This window comes from Myotis davidii, unplaced genomic scaffold, assembly GCF_000327345.1.
Source record: "Myotis davidii unplaced genomic scaffold, ASM32734v1 scaffold270, whole genome shotgun sequence".
Lineage (NCBI taxonomy): Eukaryota > Metazoa > Chordata > Mammalia > Chiroptera > Vespertilionidae > Myotis > Myotis davidii.
The window spans coordinates 201,337-221,726 of record NW_006282181.1 but is presented as its reverse complement, the minus strand read 5'-3'; the positions used below and the strand labels follow the sequence as shown (position 1 = coordinate 221,726).

General features: G+C 37.2%; 1 protein-coding gene across 1 annotated transcript in view; it reads right to left on the bottom strand.

Annotated features, from left to right (window-relative positions):
- Positions 1–6,706: 6,706 nt before the first annotated feature.
- NUP62CL (nucleoporin 62kDa C-terminal like) overlaps positions 6,707–20,390 on the bottom strand; it is a 39,765-nt gene continuing 26,081 nt past the window's right edge. Inside the window, exons 6-9 of the mRNA XM_015566235.1 lie at positions 14,886–15,036; positions 14,582–14,631; positions 14,308–14,442; positions 6,707–6,775 (exon numbers count right to left, since the gene is read on the bottom strand). Coding sequence (XP_015421721.1) covers positions 6,751–6,775; positions 14,308–14,442; positions 14,582–14,631; positions 14,886–15,036 — 361 coding nt within the window. The 3' untranslated portion in view covers positions 6,707–6,750. The remainder of the gene's footprint in view (positions 6,776–14,307; positions 14,443–14,581; positions 14,632–14,885; positions 15,037–20,390) is intronic.

Below are 20,390 nucleotides of genomic sequence, written 5' to 3'. Positions count from 1 at the left end.
CCCCAGGCCCGGCTGGCCCCACCCCCGTCAAGCCCCTCCAAGCTGGGGGCACAGCCTAAGGTCCCCCAGCCTGGTGCTGGGTGGGGGGTGCAGTCTGAGGTCTCCCAGCCCAGTGCCAGGGCCGTGGCCTGAGGTTCCCCGTCAAATCCCACTGGCTAGGGGGTGCGGCCTGAGGTCCCCCAGCCCAGTGCCAGGGCAGAGGGCGCAGTCTGAAGTCCCCCATCAAGCCCAGCTTCCCCCTCCCCCACAGTGTCATGGACAAATTAGCATATTCCCTCTTTATTATATAGACTAGTGGCCTGGTGCACAAAATTTGTGCACATTAAAAGGGAATTAATTAGAGGAAATATGTTAATATTGCTATTTGCCCATTCTCTATAATAGAAGTGTCAAAGATGAAAATTAGTAAAATGTATATGAAAATCTCCTCCTGTCAGAGTCTGGAGCATGCAACGGGACCTAGAGTCAAGTCCCCATCCACCACCCGCACGCGCTTCAAAAACGCAGGAGACCCAGACCTTGCTGGCCCCACCCCCATTAAGCCCTTCTGGGCAGGGGGCACAGCCTCAGATCCCCCAGCCCAGCACCAGGGAGGGGGGTGTGGCCTGAAGTCCCCATCAAGCCCCACCTGGCGGGGGGCGTGGCCTGAGGTCCCCCAGCCTGGCGCTGGGGTAGGGGGTGTTGCATGAGGTCTCCCAGCCTGGCACCAGGGTGGGGGGGCACAGCCTGAGGTCCCCCCATCAAGTCCCGCTGGGTTGGGGGCATTGCCTTAAGTACCCTGGCCCAGTACTGGGGTGGGGGGCATGGCCTGAGGTCCCTCACCCCAGCCAGGTGCCATGCAGCCTCAGGTCCCTGCTATCCAGTCATGATGTTATGGTATCTGGGCTAATTTGCATATTCCTCTATTATATAGATAGATATGCATAACCCATGGACACAGTCAATAGTCAATAGTGTGGTAAAGGCCTTGGGTGGTGGATGGGGTGGGCTAGAAGGGGTAAATGGGGAAAAAGGGAGACATATGTAATACAACAATAAAGATAAATTTAAATCCTATATAATAAAAGGCTAATATGCAAATTGTCCCCTCAACTGTGAGTTCGACCAGGAGTTTGACCAGAGGGCGGGGCTAGCCCACCAACCACCTGCAGCCTCTCTCTCCAGCTGGCCCCATCCCCGATTGGCCCTTCCACACCGATTGGGGGTGGGGCAGGCCAGCAACCTCTCACATTCTGCCCCCCCCCGCCCCCCCACAGCCTGGTGGGGCGAGCTGGACAGATCCCACCTGTGCACGAATTCATGTACTGGGCCTCTAGTAATAAATAAATAAATAAAATAAGAAACCAAAAAGGGGAGGTAAAAGAAACCACCTCAATCAGTAAATCAGATTCTATTCTAAAAGATGAAAGAGGAAGAAAGGACTTTAATTGGAATTCAAAGCCATCTTTTGATATCTTAGTATTAGATATTCTTCAGATATGAGAAGGCTGAAAGTCTCTATATAAATAAAAGTTAATATGCCAAGTGTCCATCCAACTGGTAGCTAGGATGCGCACTGACCACCAGGGGGCAGACGCTCAATGTAGGAGTGCCTTGGCAGCAGCAGTTCTTGGGTGACGCACCCCAAAACCAGAGAGGAGGGAGCCCAATTCATCACAGGGCCGCACAATTCCATCTTTGGCCATGGGTTATGTTGTTTCTGGGGCACTGTCAGACCCAAATCTGGTTTACTCCACACCTGAGTTTGCCTTCCACACCCTGTACGAAAGCAACTTTGCAGAGTGGCCTCTTGCACTTCCACACCCTGTACGAAAGCAACTTTGCAGAGTGGCCTCTTGCACTCAGAGAGCTGGTTTCAGCCCAATCCCCGCAGTCCAGGCCGAGGGACCCCATCTGCCAGAGCGACCCTGCTCACTCTGCGGATGCCCTTCGAGCCACGGCACCACCCCAGGTACAGCTGGCCAGGGAGGGACCGCGGAGGTTGGCTCCAGGGCGTGTCCAGTCTGTCTCTCCCAGTCCCTCCCCACTGGCCACCTTCTAATTAATTTCCTTTTACTGTGCACGAATCCATGCACTGGGTCACTAATGTAATTAATAAAATATTTTAAAGCATTTCTTATCTGGGCCACAGCTACTTAAATAAAATACAGCATGGAGACTATAGTTAACTAGAGGCCCAATGCAAGAAATTAGTGCACTTGGAGGGGGTCCCTCAGCCTGGCCTGTGCCCTATATCAGTCTGGGAGCCCTTGGGGGATGTCAGACTGACGGCTTAGGCCTGCTCCCTAAGCCGTCAGTCGGACATCCTTAGCGCTGCCATGGAGGTGAGAGAGAGGCTTCTGGCAGAGCGGTGCTCCCACTGTGGGAGTGCACTGACCACCAGGAAGCAGCTCCTGCATTGAGCGTCTGTCCCCTGTTGGTCAGTGTGTGTCATAGCAACCAGTTATTCCACCTTTCAGCGTTTCTCCTGCGTTGAGCATCTGCCCCCTGGTGGTCAGTGTGCACATAGCGACTGGTCGTTCTGCTGTTAGTTGATTTGCATATTAGCCTTTTATTATAAAGTAGGTCGTTGGGTTACGTTGGAGATCCATTCCTACGGCGCAACGTAACACGATTTTCGCCATAAGCTGGAACCCACCTACATAAGCTCCTATGTCACTCACATGGAGCACATACACAGCAGTAATGAAGTGAAACAGTAAAAAAACCTTTAAAAGAAAGATAACAATTCCTGACCTTTACTTGTGGTAAATAAATAATAGAAAACATAAAGCACACATGTACATATGTTGAAATGACGGAACATTTTTTTTTATAAATAAATGGGAAATGGCAATGCAACCATGAAATGACGTATGTAGAGTCCATAATAACCCGAGGATTGTCTGTATAGGATAATACTGTAATGTGTGTTAAAAATAGCTAAGAGAGTAGAACTTAAAAGTTCTCATCACATGAAAAAATTTGTAGCTGTATAAGGTGACAGATGTCAACCAGACTTATTGTGGTGACCATTTGGCAATATATACAAATATTCAATGATTGTGTTGTATACCTGAAACTAATATAATGTTATATGTGAAATGTGCCTTAATTAAAAAGAAAAGTAAAAATACCCAATCCTGAAAAATCGAATTTAAAATCATTACCTTAAACAACAAATACTGACGACATTGGGTAAAAATGAAGTATGATTACGACATACACAAAAAGTTGCTTCTCTAAACCAGTCCTGGAGACATTTTATCCAAGAGTTAGTTAGATCATACTGGATCACTAAGAATGTCCTACATCAAATAGTATTAATAATAATGTGTTCATAGACCAGTACTAATGAAACTATATTTTGTAAATATCACAAAATTCCTTATGGAATTTTAGTTACTCTAAGGATTCTTTTCTGCCCTGAATAGCAGTTGAAATGTAGTGAGCAGCTATTAAGTAATTATGGTGTTCTAACCCATTAAAAACTGCAATGATCATGGATGAAATATACTTTAGTTGTGACGCTTTGGGACACTTCATGAAAGAAGCAAAATGCCATAAAAATACTAAAGGATCTTTCAGATAATGGCAAGTATAAGATTTTCTACTGCCCATCACTTTATTGTGATGTTTGGTAAATATTAATGGATACAACAATGGTTTGGTATATGAAATAAAACAAAAAATGCTTATCTTTCACCCTCTCCTCCCCCTCTAAAAGAAGTAGCTCCATATATTTAAAATGAGTAACAAAATTGGTTTAAATCAATTGCCAACTCTATCATAAGTAGTCCCAGAAGAGCTAGAGTTGCTGCAGTTCAGTGACTGCCAACTCAGAAGACAGATATGTGACTGCAGCACTGCCATCAAACCAATCTGGAAATAATGCTGCAAATTTTTACAAAGAGAAAGACAAGAGAGAGAACTCTGGTATTTGACTAGAATTACTATTAATTCTCAATTGTCCATACTAATCAGGAGAAAAAGGAGCATACACAATGTTAAACGATGGATAAATATAAAATTTGAAAACTGGTCAATACTGGCACATGTTCAGATACTTCCTAATTTAATACTCATCTAATCCCTTTCTAGATCAGTCCCATCACAGTCAGTTCTATGCAGTGGTTCTCAACCTTCTGGCCCTTTAAATACAGTTCCTCATGTTGTGACCCAACCATAAAATTATTTTCATTGCTACTTCATAACTGTAATGTTGCTACTGTTATGAATTGTAATGTAAATATCTGATATGCAGGATGGTCTTAGGCGATCCCTGTGAAAGGGTCATTCGACCGCCAAAGGGTTCGCGACCCACAGGTTGAGAACCGCTGGGTTAGAGGAAGAAAGGGGCCTGCTTCTCTATAACTTACTCATGGATATTGAGAAGTTGATTGGACAGTAATATTTTAACATTTAAAGTATAATGTATGATTTCCAAGTCACTTTTAAAGATCTATTGATTTTTTTAGTTAAATGCATGATCCTATTGGCATAACAGTTGTTATGTTTTATAAACTGTATGAATGTCAAATATATTAAATCATAAAAACATTACTCAGAAACCTTTTAAAATACAGATTTCAAGCCCTAGCCGGTTTGGTTCAGTGGATAGAGCATCAGCCTGCCAACTGAAGGGTCCCGGGTTCGATTTCGGTCAAGGGCAAGTACCTTGGTTGCAGGCTCAATCCCCGGCCCAGGACCTGGTCAGGGCGTGTGAAGGAGGCAACCAATCATGTGTTTCTCTCACATAGATGTTTTTCTCTGTCTTTCCTTCTCTCTTCCACTCTCTCTAAAAATCAATGGAAAAATATTCTTGGGTGAAGATTAAAAAAAACAGATTTCAACTTTAAAATCTTTTAAAAACATATACAAGTTAGAGATTTCTCTTTAGTAAAAAATATTTCTATTGTTAAAGTAATACATGTATCAACCTTTCTATAACTATTATTTGGATGTAAATAAATTGACTGATTGAGAAATTTAACCTTAACACTTCTCAGCCTATAGCATTTCAGCAGACTTGATCCCATTAACTGTTAAAAAGCAAAATAAACAACCACCAACCCCCCAAAAAACACATACCATTCTTAAACAGCATAATTAAACACTGCCATTCTCCATTACTTGCTCATGTCATTTCCCGATATGAAAGGGAAAGGTTCCCTGTGTTAGAACAGCAAAAATGAGCCCACAGTATCAAGAATAACCAGGCCTTTTCCCATTCTTAAGCATGGCCTATATGTCTCAGTTGAGACTCTATAAGAGATCTCTCTGCCTCTCCAACTCAATTGAATTTTTAGGATAAAAGCAACTCTCAGTAATTACTCTGTCTTATTCTTTTTACCCTGTGTTGACTGAGAACCTGAACTTATATCCCACCCAATGCACTACCATTATCATACCCTCATCCTCTACTGTTAGCTACATGGTTAAAATTCATTTTTATAGCCAGTGATACCCACAATAGAATTATTTTAAGAACATACCAGTAGAAAGAATGCTGTTCTAGTAATTAGGAAATTTTGATTCTTGTCCTAGCTCTGCCACTAATTAGTTGTGTGTTCTTAGAAAAGTCATTTAACCTCTTTGGGATACAGTTTTTTAATTTATAGAAAATAAGCTCTTTGCAGAGCTAACAATCTTAATTTTATTATTAAGAAAACACTGCTTGAGAGCCTTGAGATTTCATTAAGACAAAGAGGATCCCAGCCAAGGGGGAAAAAAAATCACTATAACGTTTCTTTACAGCACGAATTACATTTTAGCATTGCCCCTCAACACAATCTTGGGTCTGGATATAACCTCTTTAGTCTTTGAATAATCTTTGTTTTCTGGGATCAAATATTTCTGAGACCTGAAATCAAATATTTCCCCCAAGAAGCCTTAATTCCTTTTAATGGGAATGGCATTTAGAAACCAAGATTCAGGTGCTGCATATACTCATGGCTACCAGGGTATCTGTTATTGCTTCTTGGTCTTTTCCATGTACAGAACAAGGGAATAGGAATTCATACTGCAATAGAAATTTAAAATACAAATATAAAAGGAAAATATTTTATATAGCTTTTATTTTTAAATGAAAATCTTGGTTTCTATCATCACTGATATACTTACGCATTTGCTTTATCCTAAAATATATAAAATAATACTAATATTATAATGTATGTATATGTTATAATTCTGAAATCTACAATAAACCTATTAAGAACATTTAAGATTTCTTTGCAGTTCATTTTATCCTTAAGATTATATCCTAGTAAGGATGCACCATCAGGGACACTATGTTCAAAATTTATCTGAACTGCATGTTATAAATTAGTGATACATTTTTGTTTGATTTCAGTTGGTATCCATTTTTAACATTTGTTTTTCTTCCCATTATTTTTTGCTTAATTATAATGTTTGAGCATTTAAACTTTTATATAGCCCAAATGTCAAAACTGTATTAAAAAGTATACGCAGAGAAGTCCTACTTCTATCCCTCTCTCTCCCACCACATTTCTATACATCCCCTATTTCATTAGTTCCTACCTTATCATTGTTTCATTTTATAAAAATAAGCAATTATAGTTCTTTAGAACTAATGTAGACATACCATGAGTTAAGCAATACCCTTATAAGTGAATTGTTATTTGAGTAAGTTTATGGTACACAAAACCTAACTTGTATCACATTTTCTATTTGCAATACACATAGCTTGGAAATCAAATAAACTCCCACCTGGATTCTGACTAATCCACTCTAGAGAGTTCATATGAGCATTCAGAATTCTGCTGATCTGTTTGAGCTAAAAACAAACACAAGATATTTAGATTATAATTTCTGATATGGTAAACAAAAAGTAAACAAAATTTTGAAACTAGAAAGTGACTTTAATTTCTTCTGATAAGAAATGGACTGAGAATGATTAAACATTAACAGCTTCTTTTGCTATTTCATATTTGTAATGTTCATTACATCTATATATTAATCTAATTACTTTGCAAATATCACAAATCTGATTGATTCTTAGAATTCAATAAGAAACTTACTACTACAGTACAAACATAAGTAAAGAACATTAAGAGACATTTCAGAAGATAAGAAATTCATTTAAAAATTTAAAATATTGCCTTTATTCATCCATATCAGCATTTTTATTGAGGTATAACTCAGATATAACATTGTATGAGATTCAGGTATGCAACATATTCTATATCTGTATATATTGTGAAATAATCACCACAATAAGTCTAGTTAACATCTGTCACCATACATAGTTACACAAAAGTTTTTTTGTATAAGTTCTACAATCTTAGCAATTTTCAAATATGAAATATAGTAGTATTAATATAGTCATTATGCTGTATATTACATAACCATAACTTAATTATTTTATAACTAGAAGTTTGTTACTTTTGTATACCCCTTCACCCATTTTGCCCTTCCCCGCCTCTGACAACCAATCTGTTCTCTGTATTAGCTTGGCTTGTTTTGTTTTTAAATTCTACATATAAGCAAGATCATACAGTGTCTGTCTTTCTCTGTCTGACTTATTTCATTTAGCATATGTTATCACAAATGGCATGATTTCTAAATCAGCAATTTTAAATAAATGTAATATTCAATTGTCAAGTGTGTGTGGGGAAAACAGGTACATTCATATACAACCAATAGAAATATAATTTGATCCAGCCCTTCAAAATGTAAAATTTTATAATATATATCATCTTAAAATATTCATACTTTTAAAAAAATATATTTTCTTATTGATTTTAGAGAGAGGAAGGGAGAGGGATAGAGAGATAGAAACATCAACATTGATGTGAAACATCAGTTGGTTACCTCCTGCATGCCCCCTACCAGGGATTGAACCTGCAACTGGGTCATGTGCACTGCCTGGAATCAAATCATGACTTTCTGGTTCATGGGCTGATGCTCGACCACTGAGTCACACTGGATGGGCTAAAATATTCATACTTTTTAACTCAGTATGTTCTACTTCTAGGAATCTATCCAGGGCAATTTTGTAATGACAAAAAACTGGAAACAGTATCTCTATCAGTAAAAAAGATTATATTATGATAAAGTTACCTCTGATTAAAATTATAGAGTCATTAAAACCAATTGTTCCTCCTGGCCTGTGAGGGTCAGTGACTGAGTGTCGACCCATGAACCAGGAGATCACAGTCCAATTCCCCTTCAGGGCGCATGCCCAGGCTGTGGGCTTGGTCCCCGGGAGGGGACATGTAAGAGGGAGCTGATTGATGAGTGTCATCATTGATGTTTCTATCTCTCTCTCCCACTCCTTTCCTCTCTCTGAAATCAATAAAAAATATATTAAAACTTTTTTAAAAAACATGTTTTCCAAAACAGAAATAGACTCATAGCTACAGTGAACAAACTGAGTGTTGTCAGATGGAAGGAGGGTGGGGGTATGGATAAAAGGTGAAGGGAATAAGAAGTTACAAAATAGTCACCAGAGTATAAAGTACAGCATAAGGAATACAGTCAATAATATTGTAATAACTATGTATGGTGCCACATGGGTACTAGAATTATCAGGGGGATCACTGCGTAAATTATATAATTGGATGGCCACTATACTATACACCTGAAACAACTATAAAATAATAAAAAAAATGTTTTCAAAGAATGGTTATAATTTTGGGAAAACACCATGAAAGAATATTAAATGAAGGCAGAATACAAAATTTTATATAGGTATGTTTCCAAAGCTGTTCAAAACAAAAGTATTTTTTTAATCAGCATAGTAAAAAGACTTGAAAGAAATAAACCAATATATTAGCAGAGTACTGGTAATACAGGTGATTTAATTTTCTTTACAGATTTCCATATTTTCTAAGCTTAATACATTAAACAAGTATGTATATTAACTTTGTAATAAAAATACTAAACATTTAAAAAATTTTAGCCCCAGCTGGTTTTGCTCAATGGATAGAGCGTCGGCCTGCAGACTGAAGGGTCTCCCAGGTTCAATTCCAGCAAAGGGCACATGCCCGGGTTGCGGGCTCAGTCCCCAGTGTGGGGCGTGCAGGAAGCAGCCAGTCAGTGATTCTCTCTAATCATTGACGTTTCTACCTCTCTCCCTCTCCCTTCCACTCTGAAATCAATAAAAATATATTAAAAAAATAAAAAAATTTAGAATACTTTTGATGAATTTTCTAGCAATGTCCAGGATAATATTAAAAATAGGAGGAAATGAAAATGTTTCCACACTTAAAAGACCAGTATATGTAATGACAACAGCAAATTAGAGTATTCTAGTATAACAAACAAATATAATTTGTAGTAGGAGCAATGAGTTTTTGTAAGTGAATGTGACCGAATATCATACACTATAATATGGACTTGCTTAATAAAAATTTTAGCTATTAGGAGGTCTCTCCCATCTCCCCCTAAGAAAAGTCAAAATCAAGAGGTAAATCTCATCACTGTGATTTAAGTTGCTATTTTTCTACCCTAGTGTATGGCCCATAGGTTGAGCTGGTCAGAATAAATTATTTACAAAATATTATTGTTCAACAAATGTGTTCTCTGCTTACTGTCTAAAAATTTATGCTATCTGAGAAAAGAAATGAATTATTGCTAATTTTTCACTTCTTTTGTCCTGTTATCAAGCAGCAATTATCCTTTAATTCTCTCATTGTAAATATCTCAATCTCCATGGCTAGGAAAAACAAAAGACTCAAACCATTTACTCCCCACTACTAAACTAAACTAAACTAAACTAAACTAAACTAATCCAAGGCTAAGTAGAGAAAAAGGATAACGGTAGGATTGCAGTTTCCTTTTACTTAATCTATTAGAACACATTAATTTAACACAGAGACTATGTATCAGCTCTATTTCATGCCTAAATCTGCATATACTTATCTGTGTATTAAAATTCTATTACAGCAGAACAATTCTGAATTTTGGAATCACAATAGTGATCTAATATTTCATTAAAAAGAAAACCTATGTTATGTCAACTCTTGATGATCTGCATGGACTCAGGGAGATGGTAGTATGGATAATACCAGACTAATTTTTATTTGCCATTGTTCAACTTTAGATTCAACTAAAGTAAAGAATGGCATAATTTTTATTATAAGATTATTTTGTCCACCCTTGACATTTTGCAAAAGACCTAAGACCCAGAGAGATTAAGTGACTTAAATGAAATTCTTGTGCTTTTTCAATACACCATGCTATCTCTTCATAATTAAAAAAGCTAGTAATATGTTTGTAGATAAAGAAGTGTCTGTATATAATTGGACAAAGAGCTTACTAAAGAAATAATTACTACACATGTATTATGTCATTCATCCTCATTTACCCAAATCCTGGCTTCACTCTAATTATAATCAACTGATAGAAAGTACAATGGGAGCTCTCACAATGGGTGATTCCTCTTACCATTACTGCCATGGGGTGGCATCGAGTTAAAAGAAGGGCTCCATTTAGCTGCTAAGACAACAGAGAAAGGTAGAGGAAATAAACTCTTTATGTAGATTATAGATAAAGGGGAAATAATCATTTTTTACTGCCAAATTAATTCAAAACTTCTCAACTATTTAAATGGAGCTTTGACTGTATTTTTCCAGGCTATAATGCATTTATATTATGAGTTAAGTAGAGACTGGTGGAAACCTAATGACCATATTTAACAAAGTTTCTATGGAAAAAACATATTTTAAGTTTCACATAGTTTACTTATCAAACTTTTAAGATATAACCTAATTATAAGATTACTTGGATAGATTTAACAGATTCAAACATCTAGTCTCACGTTTATATGAATATGTAGATAAATATATAAAAGAAAGAATGAATTAGCTAATGAGTAAGTGAACAGGAAAATAAGTACAGGGACAGATTTAGTTATGTGAAGAACAGGAAGAAAACCCTGAAAATTTAGGGAGGTAAGTCATTTTTTTACTCTCCTGGGTTAATCACAAAGAACTCTCAACCTTATCTGCCCTTAAATATTTCCTGTCCCATTAACTATAACCAAGAGCTTCATATCTCTAGAGGCAGATATGGAGAACTAGAGAGGACAGGAGAAGGTGACTAGTTAAAGGAAGCATAGAATGCTAATGTCATACTAAATCTTGGTTGTCTAAGTAGATAAAGCAGTTAACATACCAGGTCAATAGTGTCAGCAGGTTTTTCAAATATATTCAGGTGTTCAATAATGTTCTTGAGATCCTGTGCCATTTGTTTCAACTGAACATCTATATTTTCTGCTAATTTGTAACTAAAAAAGTAAGTAAAGTAAAGGGATTAACAAGCAACAAATATTTTCTCCACTTATGTATCACTACTAACATACAACAATGATACTGCCAACTGGATTTGCCCCATTTTCCCTACCTTCTCAGTGGGTCTCAGTTATGACTAATGGCGCATTTTTATGAATGCAGTATTCATGACCTTATTATTGCCATCCTATATAATAAAAGGCTAATATGCAAATCGACCAAACGGCAGAACTACCAGTCGCTATGATGAGCACTGACCACCAGGGGGCAGACATTCAATGCAGGAGCTGCTCTCTGGTGGTCAGTGTACTCGCACAGGGAGAGCGCCGTTCAGTCAGAAGCTGGGCTCACGGGTGGCGAGCACAGCAGCAGTGGCGAGAGCCCCTCCCACCTCCACGGCAGCCCTAAGGATATACAACTGCCAGCCTAAGCCCGCTCCCTCAGTTGGTCGGACATCCCCTGAGGGCTCCTGGACTGCAAGAGGACACAGACGGGGTTGAAGGACCCCCCACCTCCTGAGTGCACAAATCTCGTGCACCAGTCTCTAGTATTCTAAAAAGACTCCATAGGTGAAGGCTTTTACCCACCTTGCCATTTTTACAGTCACATATTCACCCTCTTGCTAATGTTCTGAAGCAAAAGAGCCCTGAAACAAAGGAATTCTTTTGGGTGACAAAATAAACCCATAGGACATATTAAGAGTTATTCAGTGTTTAGTAGTATTCAGTAAGTGCAGACATGACTTCAATGACTTTGAATACATAAATTTTCAAAGTAAAACCTTATATAAATACTAGAGGCCTGGTGCATGAAAATTCATGCACTGGGTGGTGGGGGGCGGCGTGGTCCCTCAGCCTAGCCTGTGCCCTCTCGCAGTTGGGGACCCCTTAGGGGATGTCAACCTGCCAGCTTAGGCCCACTCCCCGGGGGATCTGGCTTAAGCTGGCAGTCAGACATCCCTCTGGCAGCCCAGGAGCCCTTGAGGGACGTCTGAATGACAGCATGAGGAGCGGGCCTAAGCTGCAATCAGACATCTTAGCACTGCCACCAAGATGGGAGAGGCTCCCACCACTGAAGTTGTACTCACAGGCATCAGCCTGGCTTGTGGCTGAGTGGAGCTCCCCATGTGGAAGTGCACTGGCCACCAGGGGGCAGCAGCTCCTGCATTGAGCATCTGCCCCTGGTGGTCAGTGCATCTCATTAGCAACCAGTCGGTTCCTGGTAGTTCTGCCTTTAGGGTCCATTTGCATATTACCCTTTTATTATATAGGATGCTCCATCATCCAACAAAAGATGTTTTGAGAAATAATACAATAATCAAAGGAAGATAAATTTGCTAAGTTCACAAAAAATTAATTAGTTGACTATTTTTAAGATTTCCATCCAAACTATTTACACACACACACACACACACACACACACACAACTTAGTCAACATGTTTATGAGAATGAAAGTGACCTGAGGGCTTTTCAACCTTAATGTTTATAAAGATTAAAAAAATCAATTAGATTTATTGATAACTATGTACTGTCTTTCTGTCCCAAAGTACTTATAGGTAATTGGTTGCCTAGATTGTTGAAGATTCTAGTACAGACTCTATTAAATTATAAATCTAACTACATAAAAGCAATTGGAAAAAAAACACTAATGTTTCAATTATTTCTTCAAACTATAGTTAGGATCTCTTGGCCAAAAATATAACTCTATATGTTTCAAAGGAAAAATGACAGAATGGGTAGAATCACACGCCAACAAAAGATTCACAAAAACTGAAATACAAAAGCAGAAACAGAATAAGGGTCCATACAGATTAGCTGCACATTTAACGAACCTACAAAAATATTAATTTCAAAACTCTTAAAAATAACTTAGTCTTACCTCACTAATAAGCCATTGATAAAATAAGTCCAGTTTAATCTCAATCTAGTTTACATAGAGCATTCATACAAATTCTCCTAAGAACACTATATAATTTGGCTTAATTTTCTCTCAGTTCTAGAGGGATAAGTTACTGTGGGAACATTGGAAATATACCAATCAAAGGCATAGCCTGCACTGCACACAAATGAAATATATCCAGCCCAAGACAAATAAAATATATTCAGCCCAAGACATTGACAAAACCATTCAATTTTTAAAGTTATGCAGTTTGCCCCCAGTTTAACAAATTGCCTTTAAAATAGCAAATACTTTATCACTGAAGTAATTGCATGAACATTAGTTTTAAGAGTCAATATAGATAACCAGAGGAAAGGGGGTGGGGGCAGAAAAGGGGTGGGGAATAAATGGTGATGAAAGGAGGGGGTGCACAGACAATATAATATACAGATGATTTATTATGGAATTATACACCTGAAACTTATATCATTTTATTAACCAACATCACCCCAATAAATTCAATTAAAAAGTAAAAAAGGAAGTCAATATAAATAGCAGACCATAAATATCCTACAATACTATGACAACACAGCCATAAAATTTAAGAACAAAGTTGACAAATATAAAAACTTTACAGTGATCATATATAAGCTTGAAATTTTTAAATTTTGAGAATATGTTTATTAAAGTTGGGGACAGTGAAACAAGGAAGGGCTTAGGATAGAAGAAGCAACAGGAGAGAGCCTAGGCAGGGCTTTGGCTCACTGGAAAGTCAGAGAAAAGGGGGCCTTGGAGATAGGTTCAGGGGGTTAGCCCAGCACAAGCTGCTGCTGCCCATTGCTCCCCTGATTGCAAGTCTCCTGGGGGGTCCTTTAGCGTTTAGGAGATGCATGCCTGTGCAGGAAGAGGAGAGGGAAGGAAAAGACACAGGCATGCTACCAGGAGGGAGAGCACGCACCAAGCTTGAAATGAGTAAGTCTATAAAATGCTGTAAAACAAAATTGTCAGAATGATTAATTTATTCTCAAGAATCCTAAACAGTCAATAACAACAACAACAAAATAGTCAAGTAAACTGATAAATGGCAACCACAAGAAGTTGTCCTACCAATTTTTATTCCTGACCTTTCAATTATTTTTCTCTTTTTAAGTAGCTGAGTCCTGCCCCATTCCTTATCTTTACTCAGTTACTTACATCCTCTCATGCTCCTCGTCTTCATACTTCTGATAAACAGAACTACTCTGGTCCTTCAAAGACTCCTCTAAAGGGATCCAGGGATCTTCTATTTCCTTCTGCTGCAACAGGAGAAAATCTGATTCATTTTCTAGCCTGGAAAAAAAATTAGTCACAGAAGGGCTGGTGAAAGGAATTTGGGAGTGACAAAATACGTTGTAATTAACTACAATTAGGATAAAACACTAAAAAGATAGATCTTTAACCTGTCAACCTAGGGAATGTAAGATTCTACCTTTTTCTATCCAATTTCACTTTTTCCACTTCTCCATGTGAAACAGTAATCTATAAAGGAAAATAAGAATACGATAATGTAAGTATTTGAATTTATATTGTAATTTTAAAGCAGTATTAATTTTATTTATACGCTTCAAATATGAAAGTGTTCCTAATTCAGGGCACTTATTATCTAAGAAAAATGTTTTTAAGTTGATAACATATTGGAATAGAAAATGAACCACTAAACACAGGTCTTTTCTCCTGTGTTCATCTGAAAATACTTGTCTAATGCAGGTAGATCAATGAGAATAGCTTCTAACCTTTTCACCATTCTCAATCAATGTATGGTCCCAAGCATTGACCTGGGTGGTCTGATGAAGAGAGTGCTTCTCTTGATCCTCTAATTCAAGGTTCCATTTATTTATCAGCTTGTCCAGCTGATGATATGTCATCACAGGAGTTATGATCAGACTAAAAAAAAAGAGTGCAGTATGATCATACTTTTAAAAAGAATGATCTTAAATGGATAACATAGAGGACTTAGTGAAGAAAATAGTACATGAGAAATTTCTCAGGCCTGCTCCCCCCAAAAAACCATAACTGGTAAAGATTATTTTAAAAACAACTATTCAAAGTGTATGGAAATTGCCCTAACCGGTTTGGCTCAGTGGATAGAGCGTCGGCCTGTGGACTGAAGGGTCCCAGGTTCGATTCCGGTCAAGGGCATGTACCTTGGTTGCGGGCACATCCTCAGTAGGAGGCATGCAGGAGGCAGCTGATCTATGTTTCTCCCTCATCGATGTTTCTAACTCTCTATCCCTCTCCCTTCCTCTCTGTGAAAAAAATCAATAAAATATATAAAGAAAAACCAAAGTGTATGGAAATTATCCTAAGGAAATACAGTAAATGCATATTTATTCCAAAAATCTACTAAATCTCATTAAAAATGGCTAAAGTTCTTCCACCTCAGCTCAGCATGATACATCCATTCTGCATCGGTGTAGCCAAAGAGATAGGACTCACTCAAGGTGATCCATTCCAGGTCTAAACAGTATCTTCAAAACTGAGTAGGCACCTGGTCTTCCATCCTTCACTAGGCAGAGAACCAAGCAACATTTCCATTCCCTTACCAGATGATATAAAAAAGGCTGAGTAGGTAGCCGATCTTTGATCCTCTGATGAGTGGAACCAGACTATGTTCTGATTTCTCTGCTTGGGAAAGTGTCAGCAGGGTAGGTTGGAGAGATAATTACCAATTCCATGCCCCGCAGAGGCAGGCAATGTTCAATTTTCCTACCAGGCTACTGTCATCTCAGTACAGTGACAAAATCCCCATCCAGCAGCAACCAAGGCTCAATAAGGTAGAGTGAGACAGCATTAAGTACTGTTAGTCTTCAACCTTTGTCTTCAGTGTCAGTGGGACCCAGTGGGGATCTAACCTCTATATCTACCAGGCATCATTGAGACAGAAAGAGATAATGAAATTATGGGCTAGTAAGGACTCGAATTCCTACCACCCTTGATGTCAGTAAGGCTCACTGGAAAGCTTAACCTCCACACCCACTAGAAAAACCAAGACTCAATGAGGCAGGGCTAGTTAGCACTCTATCCCCCTTCTCCCAGAGCCTGTGTCAGTGAGGTCCAGTAGAGAGCTAAGCTTCCATATCAACCCAGCATCAATGAAACTGAATAAAGCAATATGAGGCAGAGTAGTTGACATTCTGCTTCCCTCCTCCTCTTGTGTAGGTAAGACTCAGTAGGAAGCTGAAATTCTGCCTCTACCCTGCAACAACTAAGCAGTATGAGTTAGTTATCCACTTTCCCTTATTCTGAGCACCTGGGGGCTGAGCTGGGAGCTAAGCTTATATTCCCACTTAGAGGCAATAAAGTGGTATGGCACACAAAGCCCCTCTTACATGGGAAAGTAGTCAGCAGGGCAGACAGAGGTGGAGCTAAACATCTACCATTCATCTGCATGGAGGCACTCTGAGTCAGTGATCCACTTTTGCTGGGATGGTATGAGCAGGGTATGATGGGAAGCTGAACATGCAAACGCACCCAACCCTTGCACTACACCTCAACAAAAGGACTGCCTGAGGAAAAAAAAAAAAGATTTAAATAGGACCCAGATTCTCCCAACATAACAGACAAAATGTCCGTAATAGAATTGAAAGTTACCTGTCATATCAAGAGCCAGGAAAATCTCAACTCACAAGAGAAAAGACAATCTACTGATGCCAACATTGAGAGGTATCAGATGTTGGAATTATCTAAAAAGAATTTTAGAGCAACCATCAAAAAATGCTCTAACAGCAATTATAAATCCTCTGGAAACAAATGAAGAATCTCATCAAAGAAATAAAAGTTATGAAATGTAACCAAATGGAAATTATAGAACTAAAAAATAACTGAAAAAGCTCACATGAAGTGTTTTACACTAGGGAGATGACAGAGAATAGAATCAGTGAGCTTGAAGCTAGATCAACAGAATTTATAGAGCAGTAGAGAGGAAATAGGTACAAAAAGTGAAAATAAATCTCAAGGACTCTGGTGGACAGTAATAAAAGAGGTGACATTCATAACATTTGAGGATGATACATTAGAGAGGAAAACAGAGTATGGAATTGAAAATGTTATCTGAAAAATAAAGGTTTAAAACTTCACAAATTTGGCAAAAGATATAAACTATTCAAGGAACTGAGCAAATCCCAAATAGAATAGTACACACAATATTTAATTTCTGAAGACAAAAGATAAAGAAAGAAAATTTAAAAAGCAGATCTAAAAATACAATAAAGCAACAATATCTAATTATCATTTATAGTTCACTTTTCCCAACAGCATAAAACACAACTTTCAGATGCATATGGAATATTCACTAAGAAAGACCATATCCTCATTCATAAAACAAAACTCAACAAATATAAAAGAAAATAAATCATACAGAGTATGTTCTCCAACCATAATGGAATCAAACTAGAAATCAAGCAAGAAAAATCTCCAAACACTTGGAAATTAAACAACACAATTCTAAATAATCTATGGGTCAAAGAGGAATTCATAAAAGAAATTTTGAAAGTACAGTTAACCCTTGAACAACTTTGGGGGTTAGGGACACCAACATCTCATGCAGTTAAAAATCTGTAAATAACTTTGTTCTTTTTCAATTATAGTTGATAGTTAATATTATTTTATATTAGTTTCGAGTGGAACATCCATGTGTGAGTTTTGACTCCCCAAAACTTAACTACTAATAGCCTACTGCTGATCCGAAGCCTAACCAATAACATAGTCAATTAACACATATTTTGTATATGTATTATATACTGTATTCTTACAATAAAGTAAGCTAGAGAAAAGAAAATGTTATTAAGAAAATCATAAAGAAGAGAAAATACATTTACAGTTTTTATTTTTAAAAATCTGTATATAAGTGGACCCATGAAGTTCAAACCTAGATTGTTCAAGGGTTAACTATACATAGAATTGAATGAAAATGAAAATACAGCATAATTAGTCCAGCCAGTGTGGCTCAGTGGTTGAGAATCGACCCATAAACCAGGAGGACATGTTTCCATTCCCAGTTAGGGCACATGCCCGAGTTGTGGGATCAATCTCCAGTAGGGGATGTGCAGGAGGCAGCCAATTTGATGATTCTCATCATTGATGTTTCTCTCTCTTTCTCTGCCTCTCCCTTCCTCTTTTTGAAATCAATAAAAACATACTTTTTAAAAATAAAATACAAAACTAAATATGTACACAGCTAATGCAGTATTGAGAAGAATATTTATAGTATTAAATGTTTACATTAGAAAAAAGAAATAAATCAATAATCAAAGTTCATACCTCAAACAACTAGAAAAAAAAGAGAAAAATGACCCCAACATAGCAAAAAGAAAAGAAATAATGATGAGTAGATGTGAATAAAATTGAAAATAAAAACAATAGAGACTAGTCAATAAAACAAACTTATTTCTTTGGGAAAAGATCAATAAAATTGATATAAGAAAGGTACAAACCACCAATATCAGAGGTAAAATGGAAATATCCCTACAGATATTAAAAGGACAAAAAGGGAATAACGCAAACAAATTTACACTCATAAATTTGATAATGTAGAAGAAACAGATCTATTCCTTAAAAACTACATACTACTAAAATACATCAAAGATGAAACAGATAACCTAAATAGCCCTAGAACCAATATATAAATTGATTTGTAATTTAAAAGCTTCCAAAATTAATATCCAGGCTTAGAGGTTTCATTGGAGAAATCTGTCAAACTTTAATGAATTAACACCGATTTTAAACAATTTCTTCTATAAAACAGAAGAGAAAAGAATAGTTCCAGATCATTTTATGAAACCAGTATTATCTGGATATCAAAACCAGAGATAGAATAAAAAAGTTAGAAAACAAAACTACAGAAATATATCTCTCATTATTTTAGATACAACAGTCCTCAAACAAAATACTAGAAACTAAATCCAAAAATATATATAAAAATATATATACTGAGTGGTATTTATTCCACATATGTAAGGCTGGTTCAATATTTGAAAAACAATCAATGTGATTCACTATACTATCAAGCTAAGGAAAAAAATATTTTTTAAAATATATTTTTCTTGATTTTAGAGAGAGGAAAGGAGAGAGAGAGAGAGAGAGAGATAGAAACATCAATGATGTTGCCTCCTGCATGCCCCCTACTGGGGATTGAGCCTGGAACCCAGGCCTGTGTCCTAGCCAGGACTTAAACCATGACCAACTGGTTGGTGGACCAATGCTCAACCACCAAGATACACTAATAGGGCAAGAAGAGAAATCTTAAATGATCATATCAATTAAGGCAAAAAAAGCATTTAACACAAATATGTTGGTTGAGAATGGTGCAAAAGCAATTCAATGGAGGAAGATAGCCTTTGAACAAATGATGATGGAAAAATCGAACATCCCTAGGTTAAAAAAAGAAGGAATCTCAATAAAACTCACACCTTATACCAAAATTAACTCAAAATAGATCATGACCTTAAATGTAAAATGTAAAACTATAACTAGAGTTAGACAAAGAGTTCTTCTATTTCATGTTAATAGAATAATCCATTAAAGAAAAATTTGGTAAATTTGACCTCATCAATTTAAATTTTTTGACAAAACACCATGTTGAAAATATAAAAAGACAAGTTACAGAGTTAGAGAAAATATTTATAAACCACATATCTGATAAAGAACTGGTATCGGGAATACATAAAACTGTTAAAACTAAGTAAAAAATACAAATTCAAGTAGAAAAAGAACGAAGTACATGAACAGACACTTCACCAAAGAAGATATGCTGATGGAAGATAAGCACATGCAAATGTTCAACATCATGGCTTTTATTTTTAAAGGTCACATCACATTTTCCAAGGGATTAAAATGCCTTCAAGAAAATGAAAAAAATTGAAACCATTTCCTGGTTATCAGATACTCTATATACTTAATTCTACAATCTACTTTTTACATTTCCTATATCATGGACTTCCTCCCAAGTCAGAAATTATATTTTCTTTCTTTTCTTAATCTTTATTGTTGATAGTATTAGAGGTGTTCCCCCTTTTCACCCCCATGTCCCCCTCCACCCAGTACCTACTGCATCTCAGGCCTTCACAACCCAACTGTGTGTCCATAAATGAGATCTTTGGGTAATCACTTCCGACCACCTCCTCCTCCCTTCCCTCTGAGGTTTGGCAGTTTGTTCCATCCTTCCATGCCTATGATTCTATTTTATTCACAAGTTTATTTTGTTCATTAGATTTCCTGTTTATTTATTTATATATATTTTT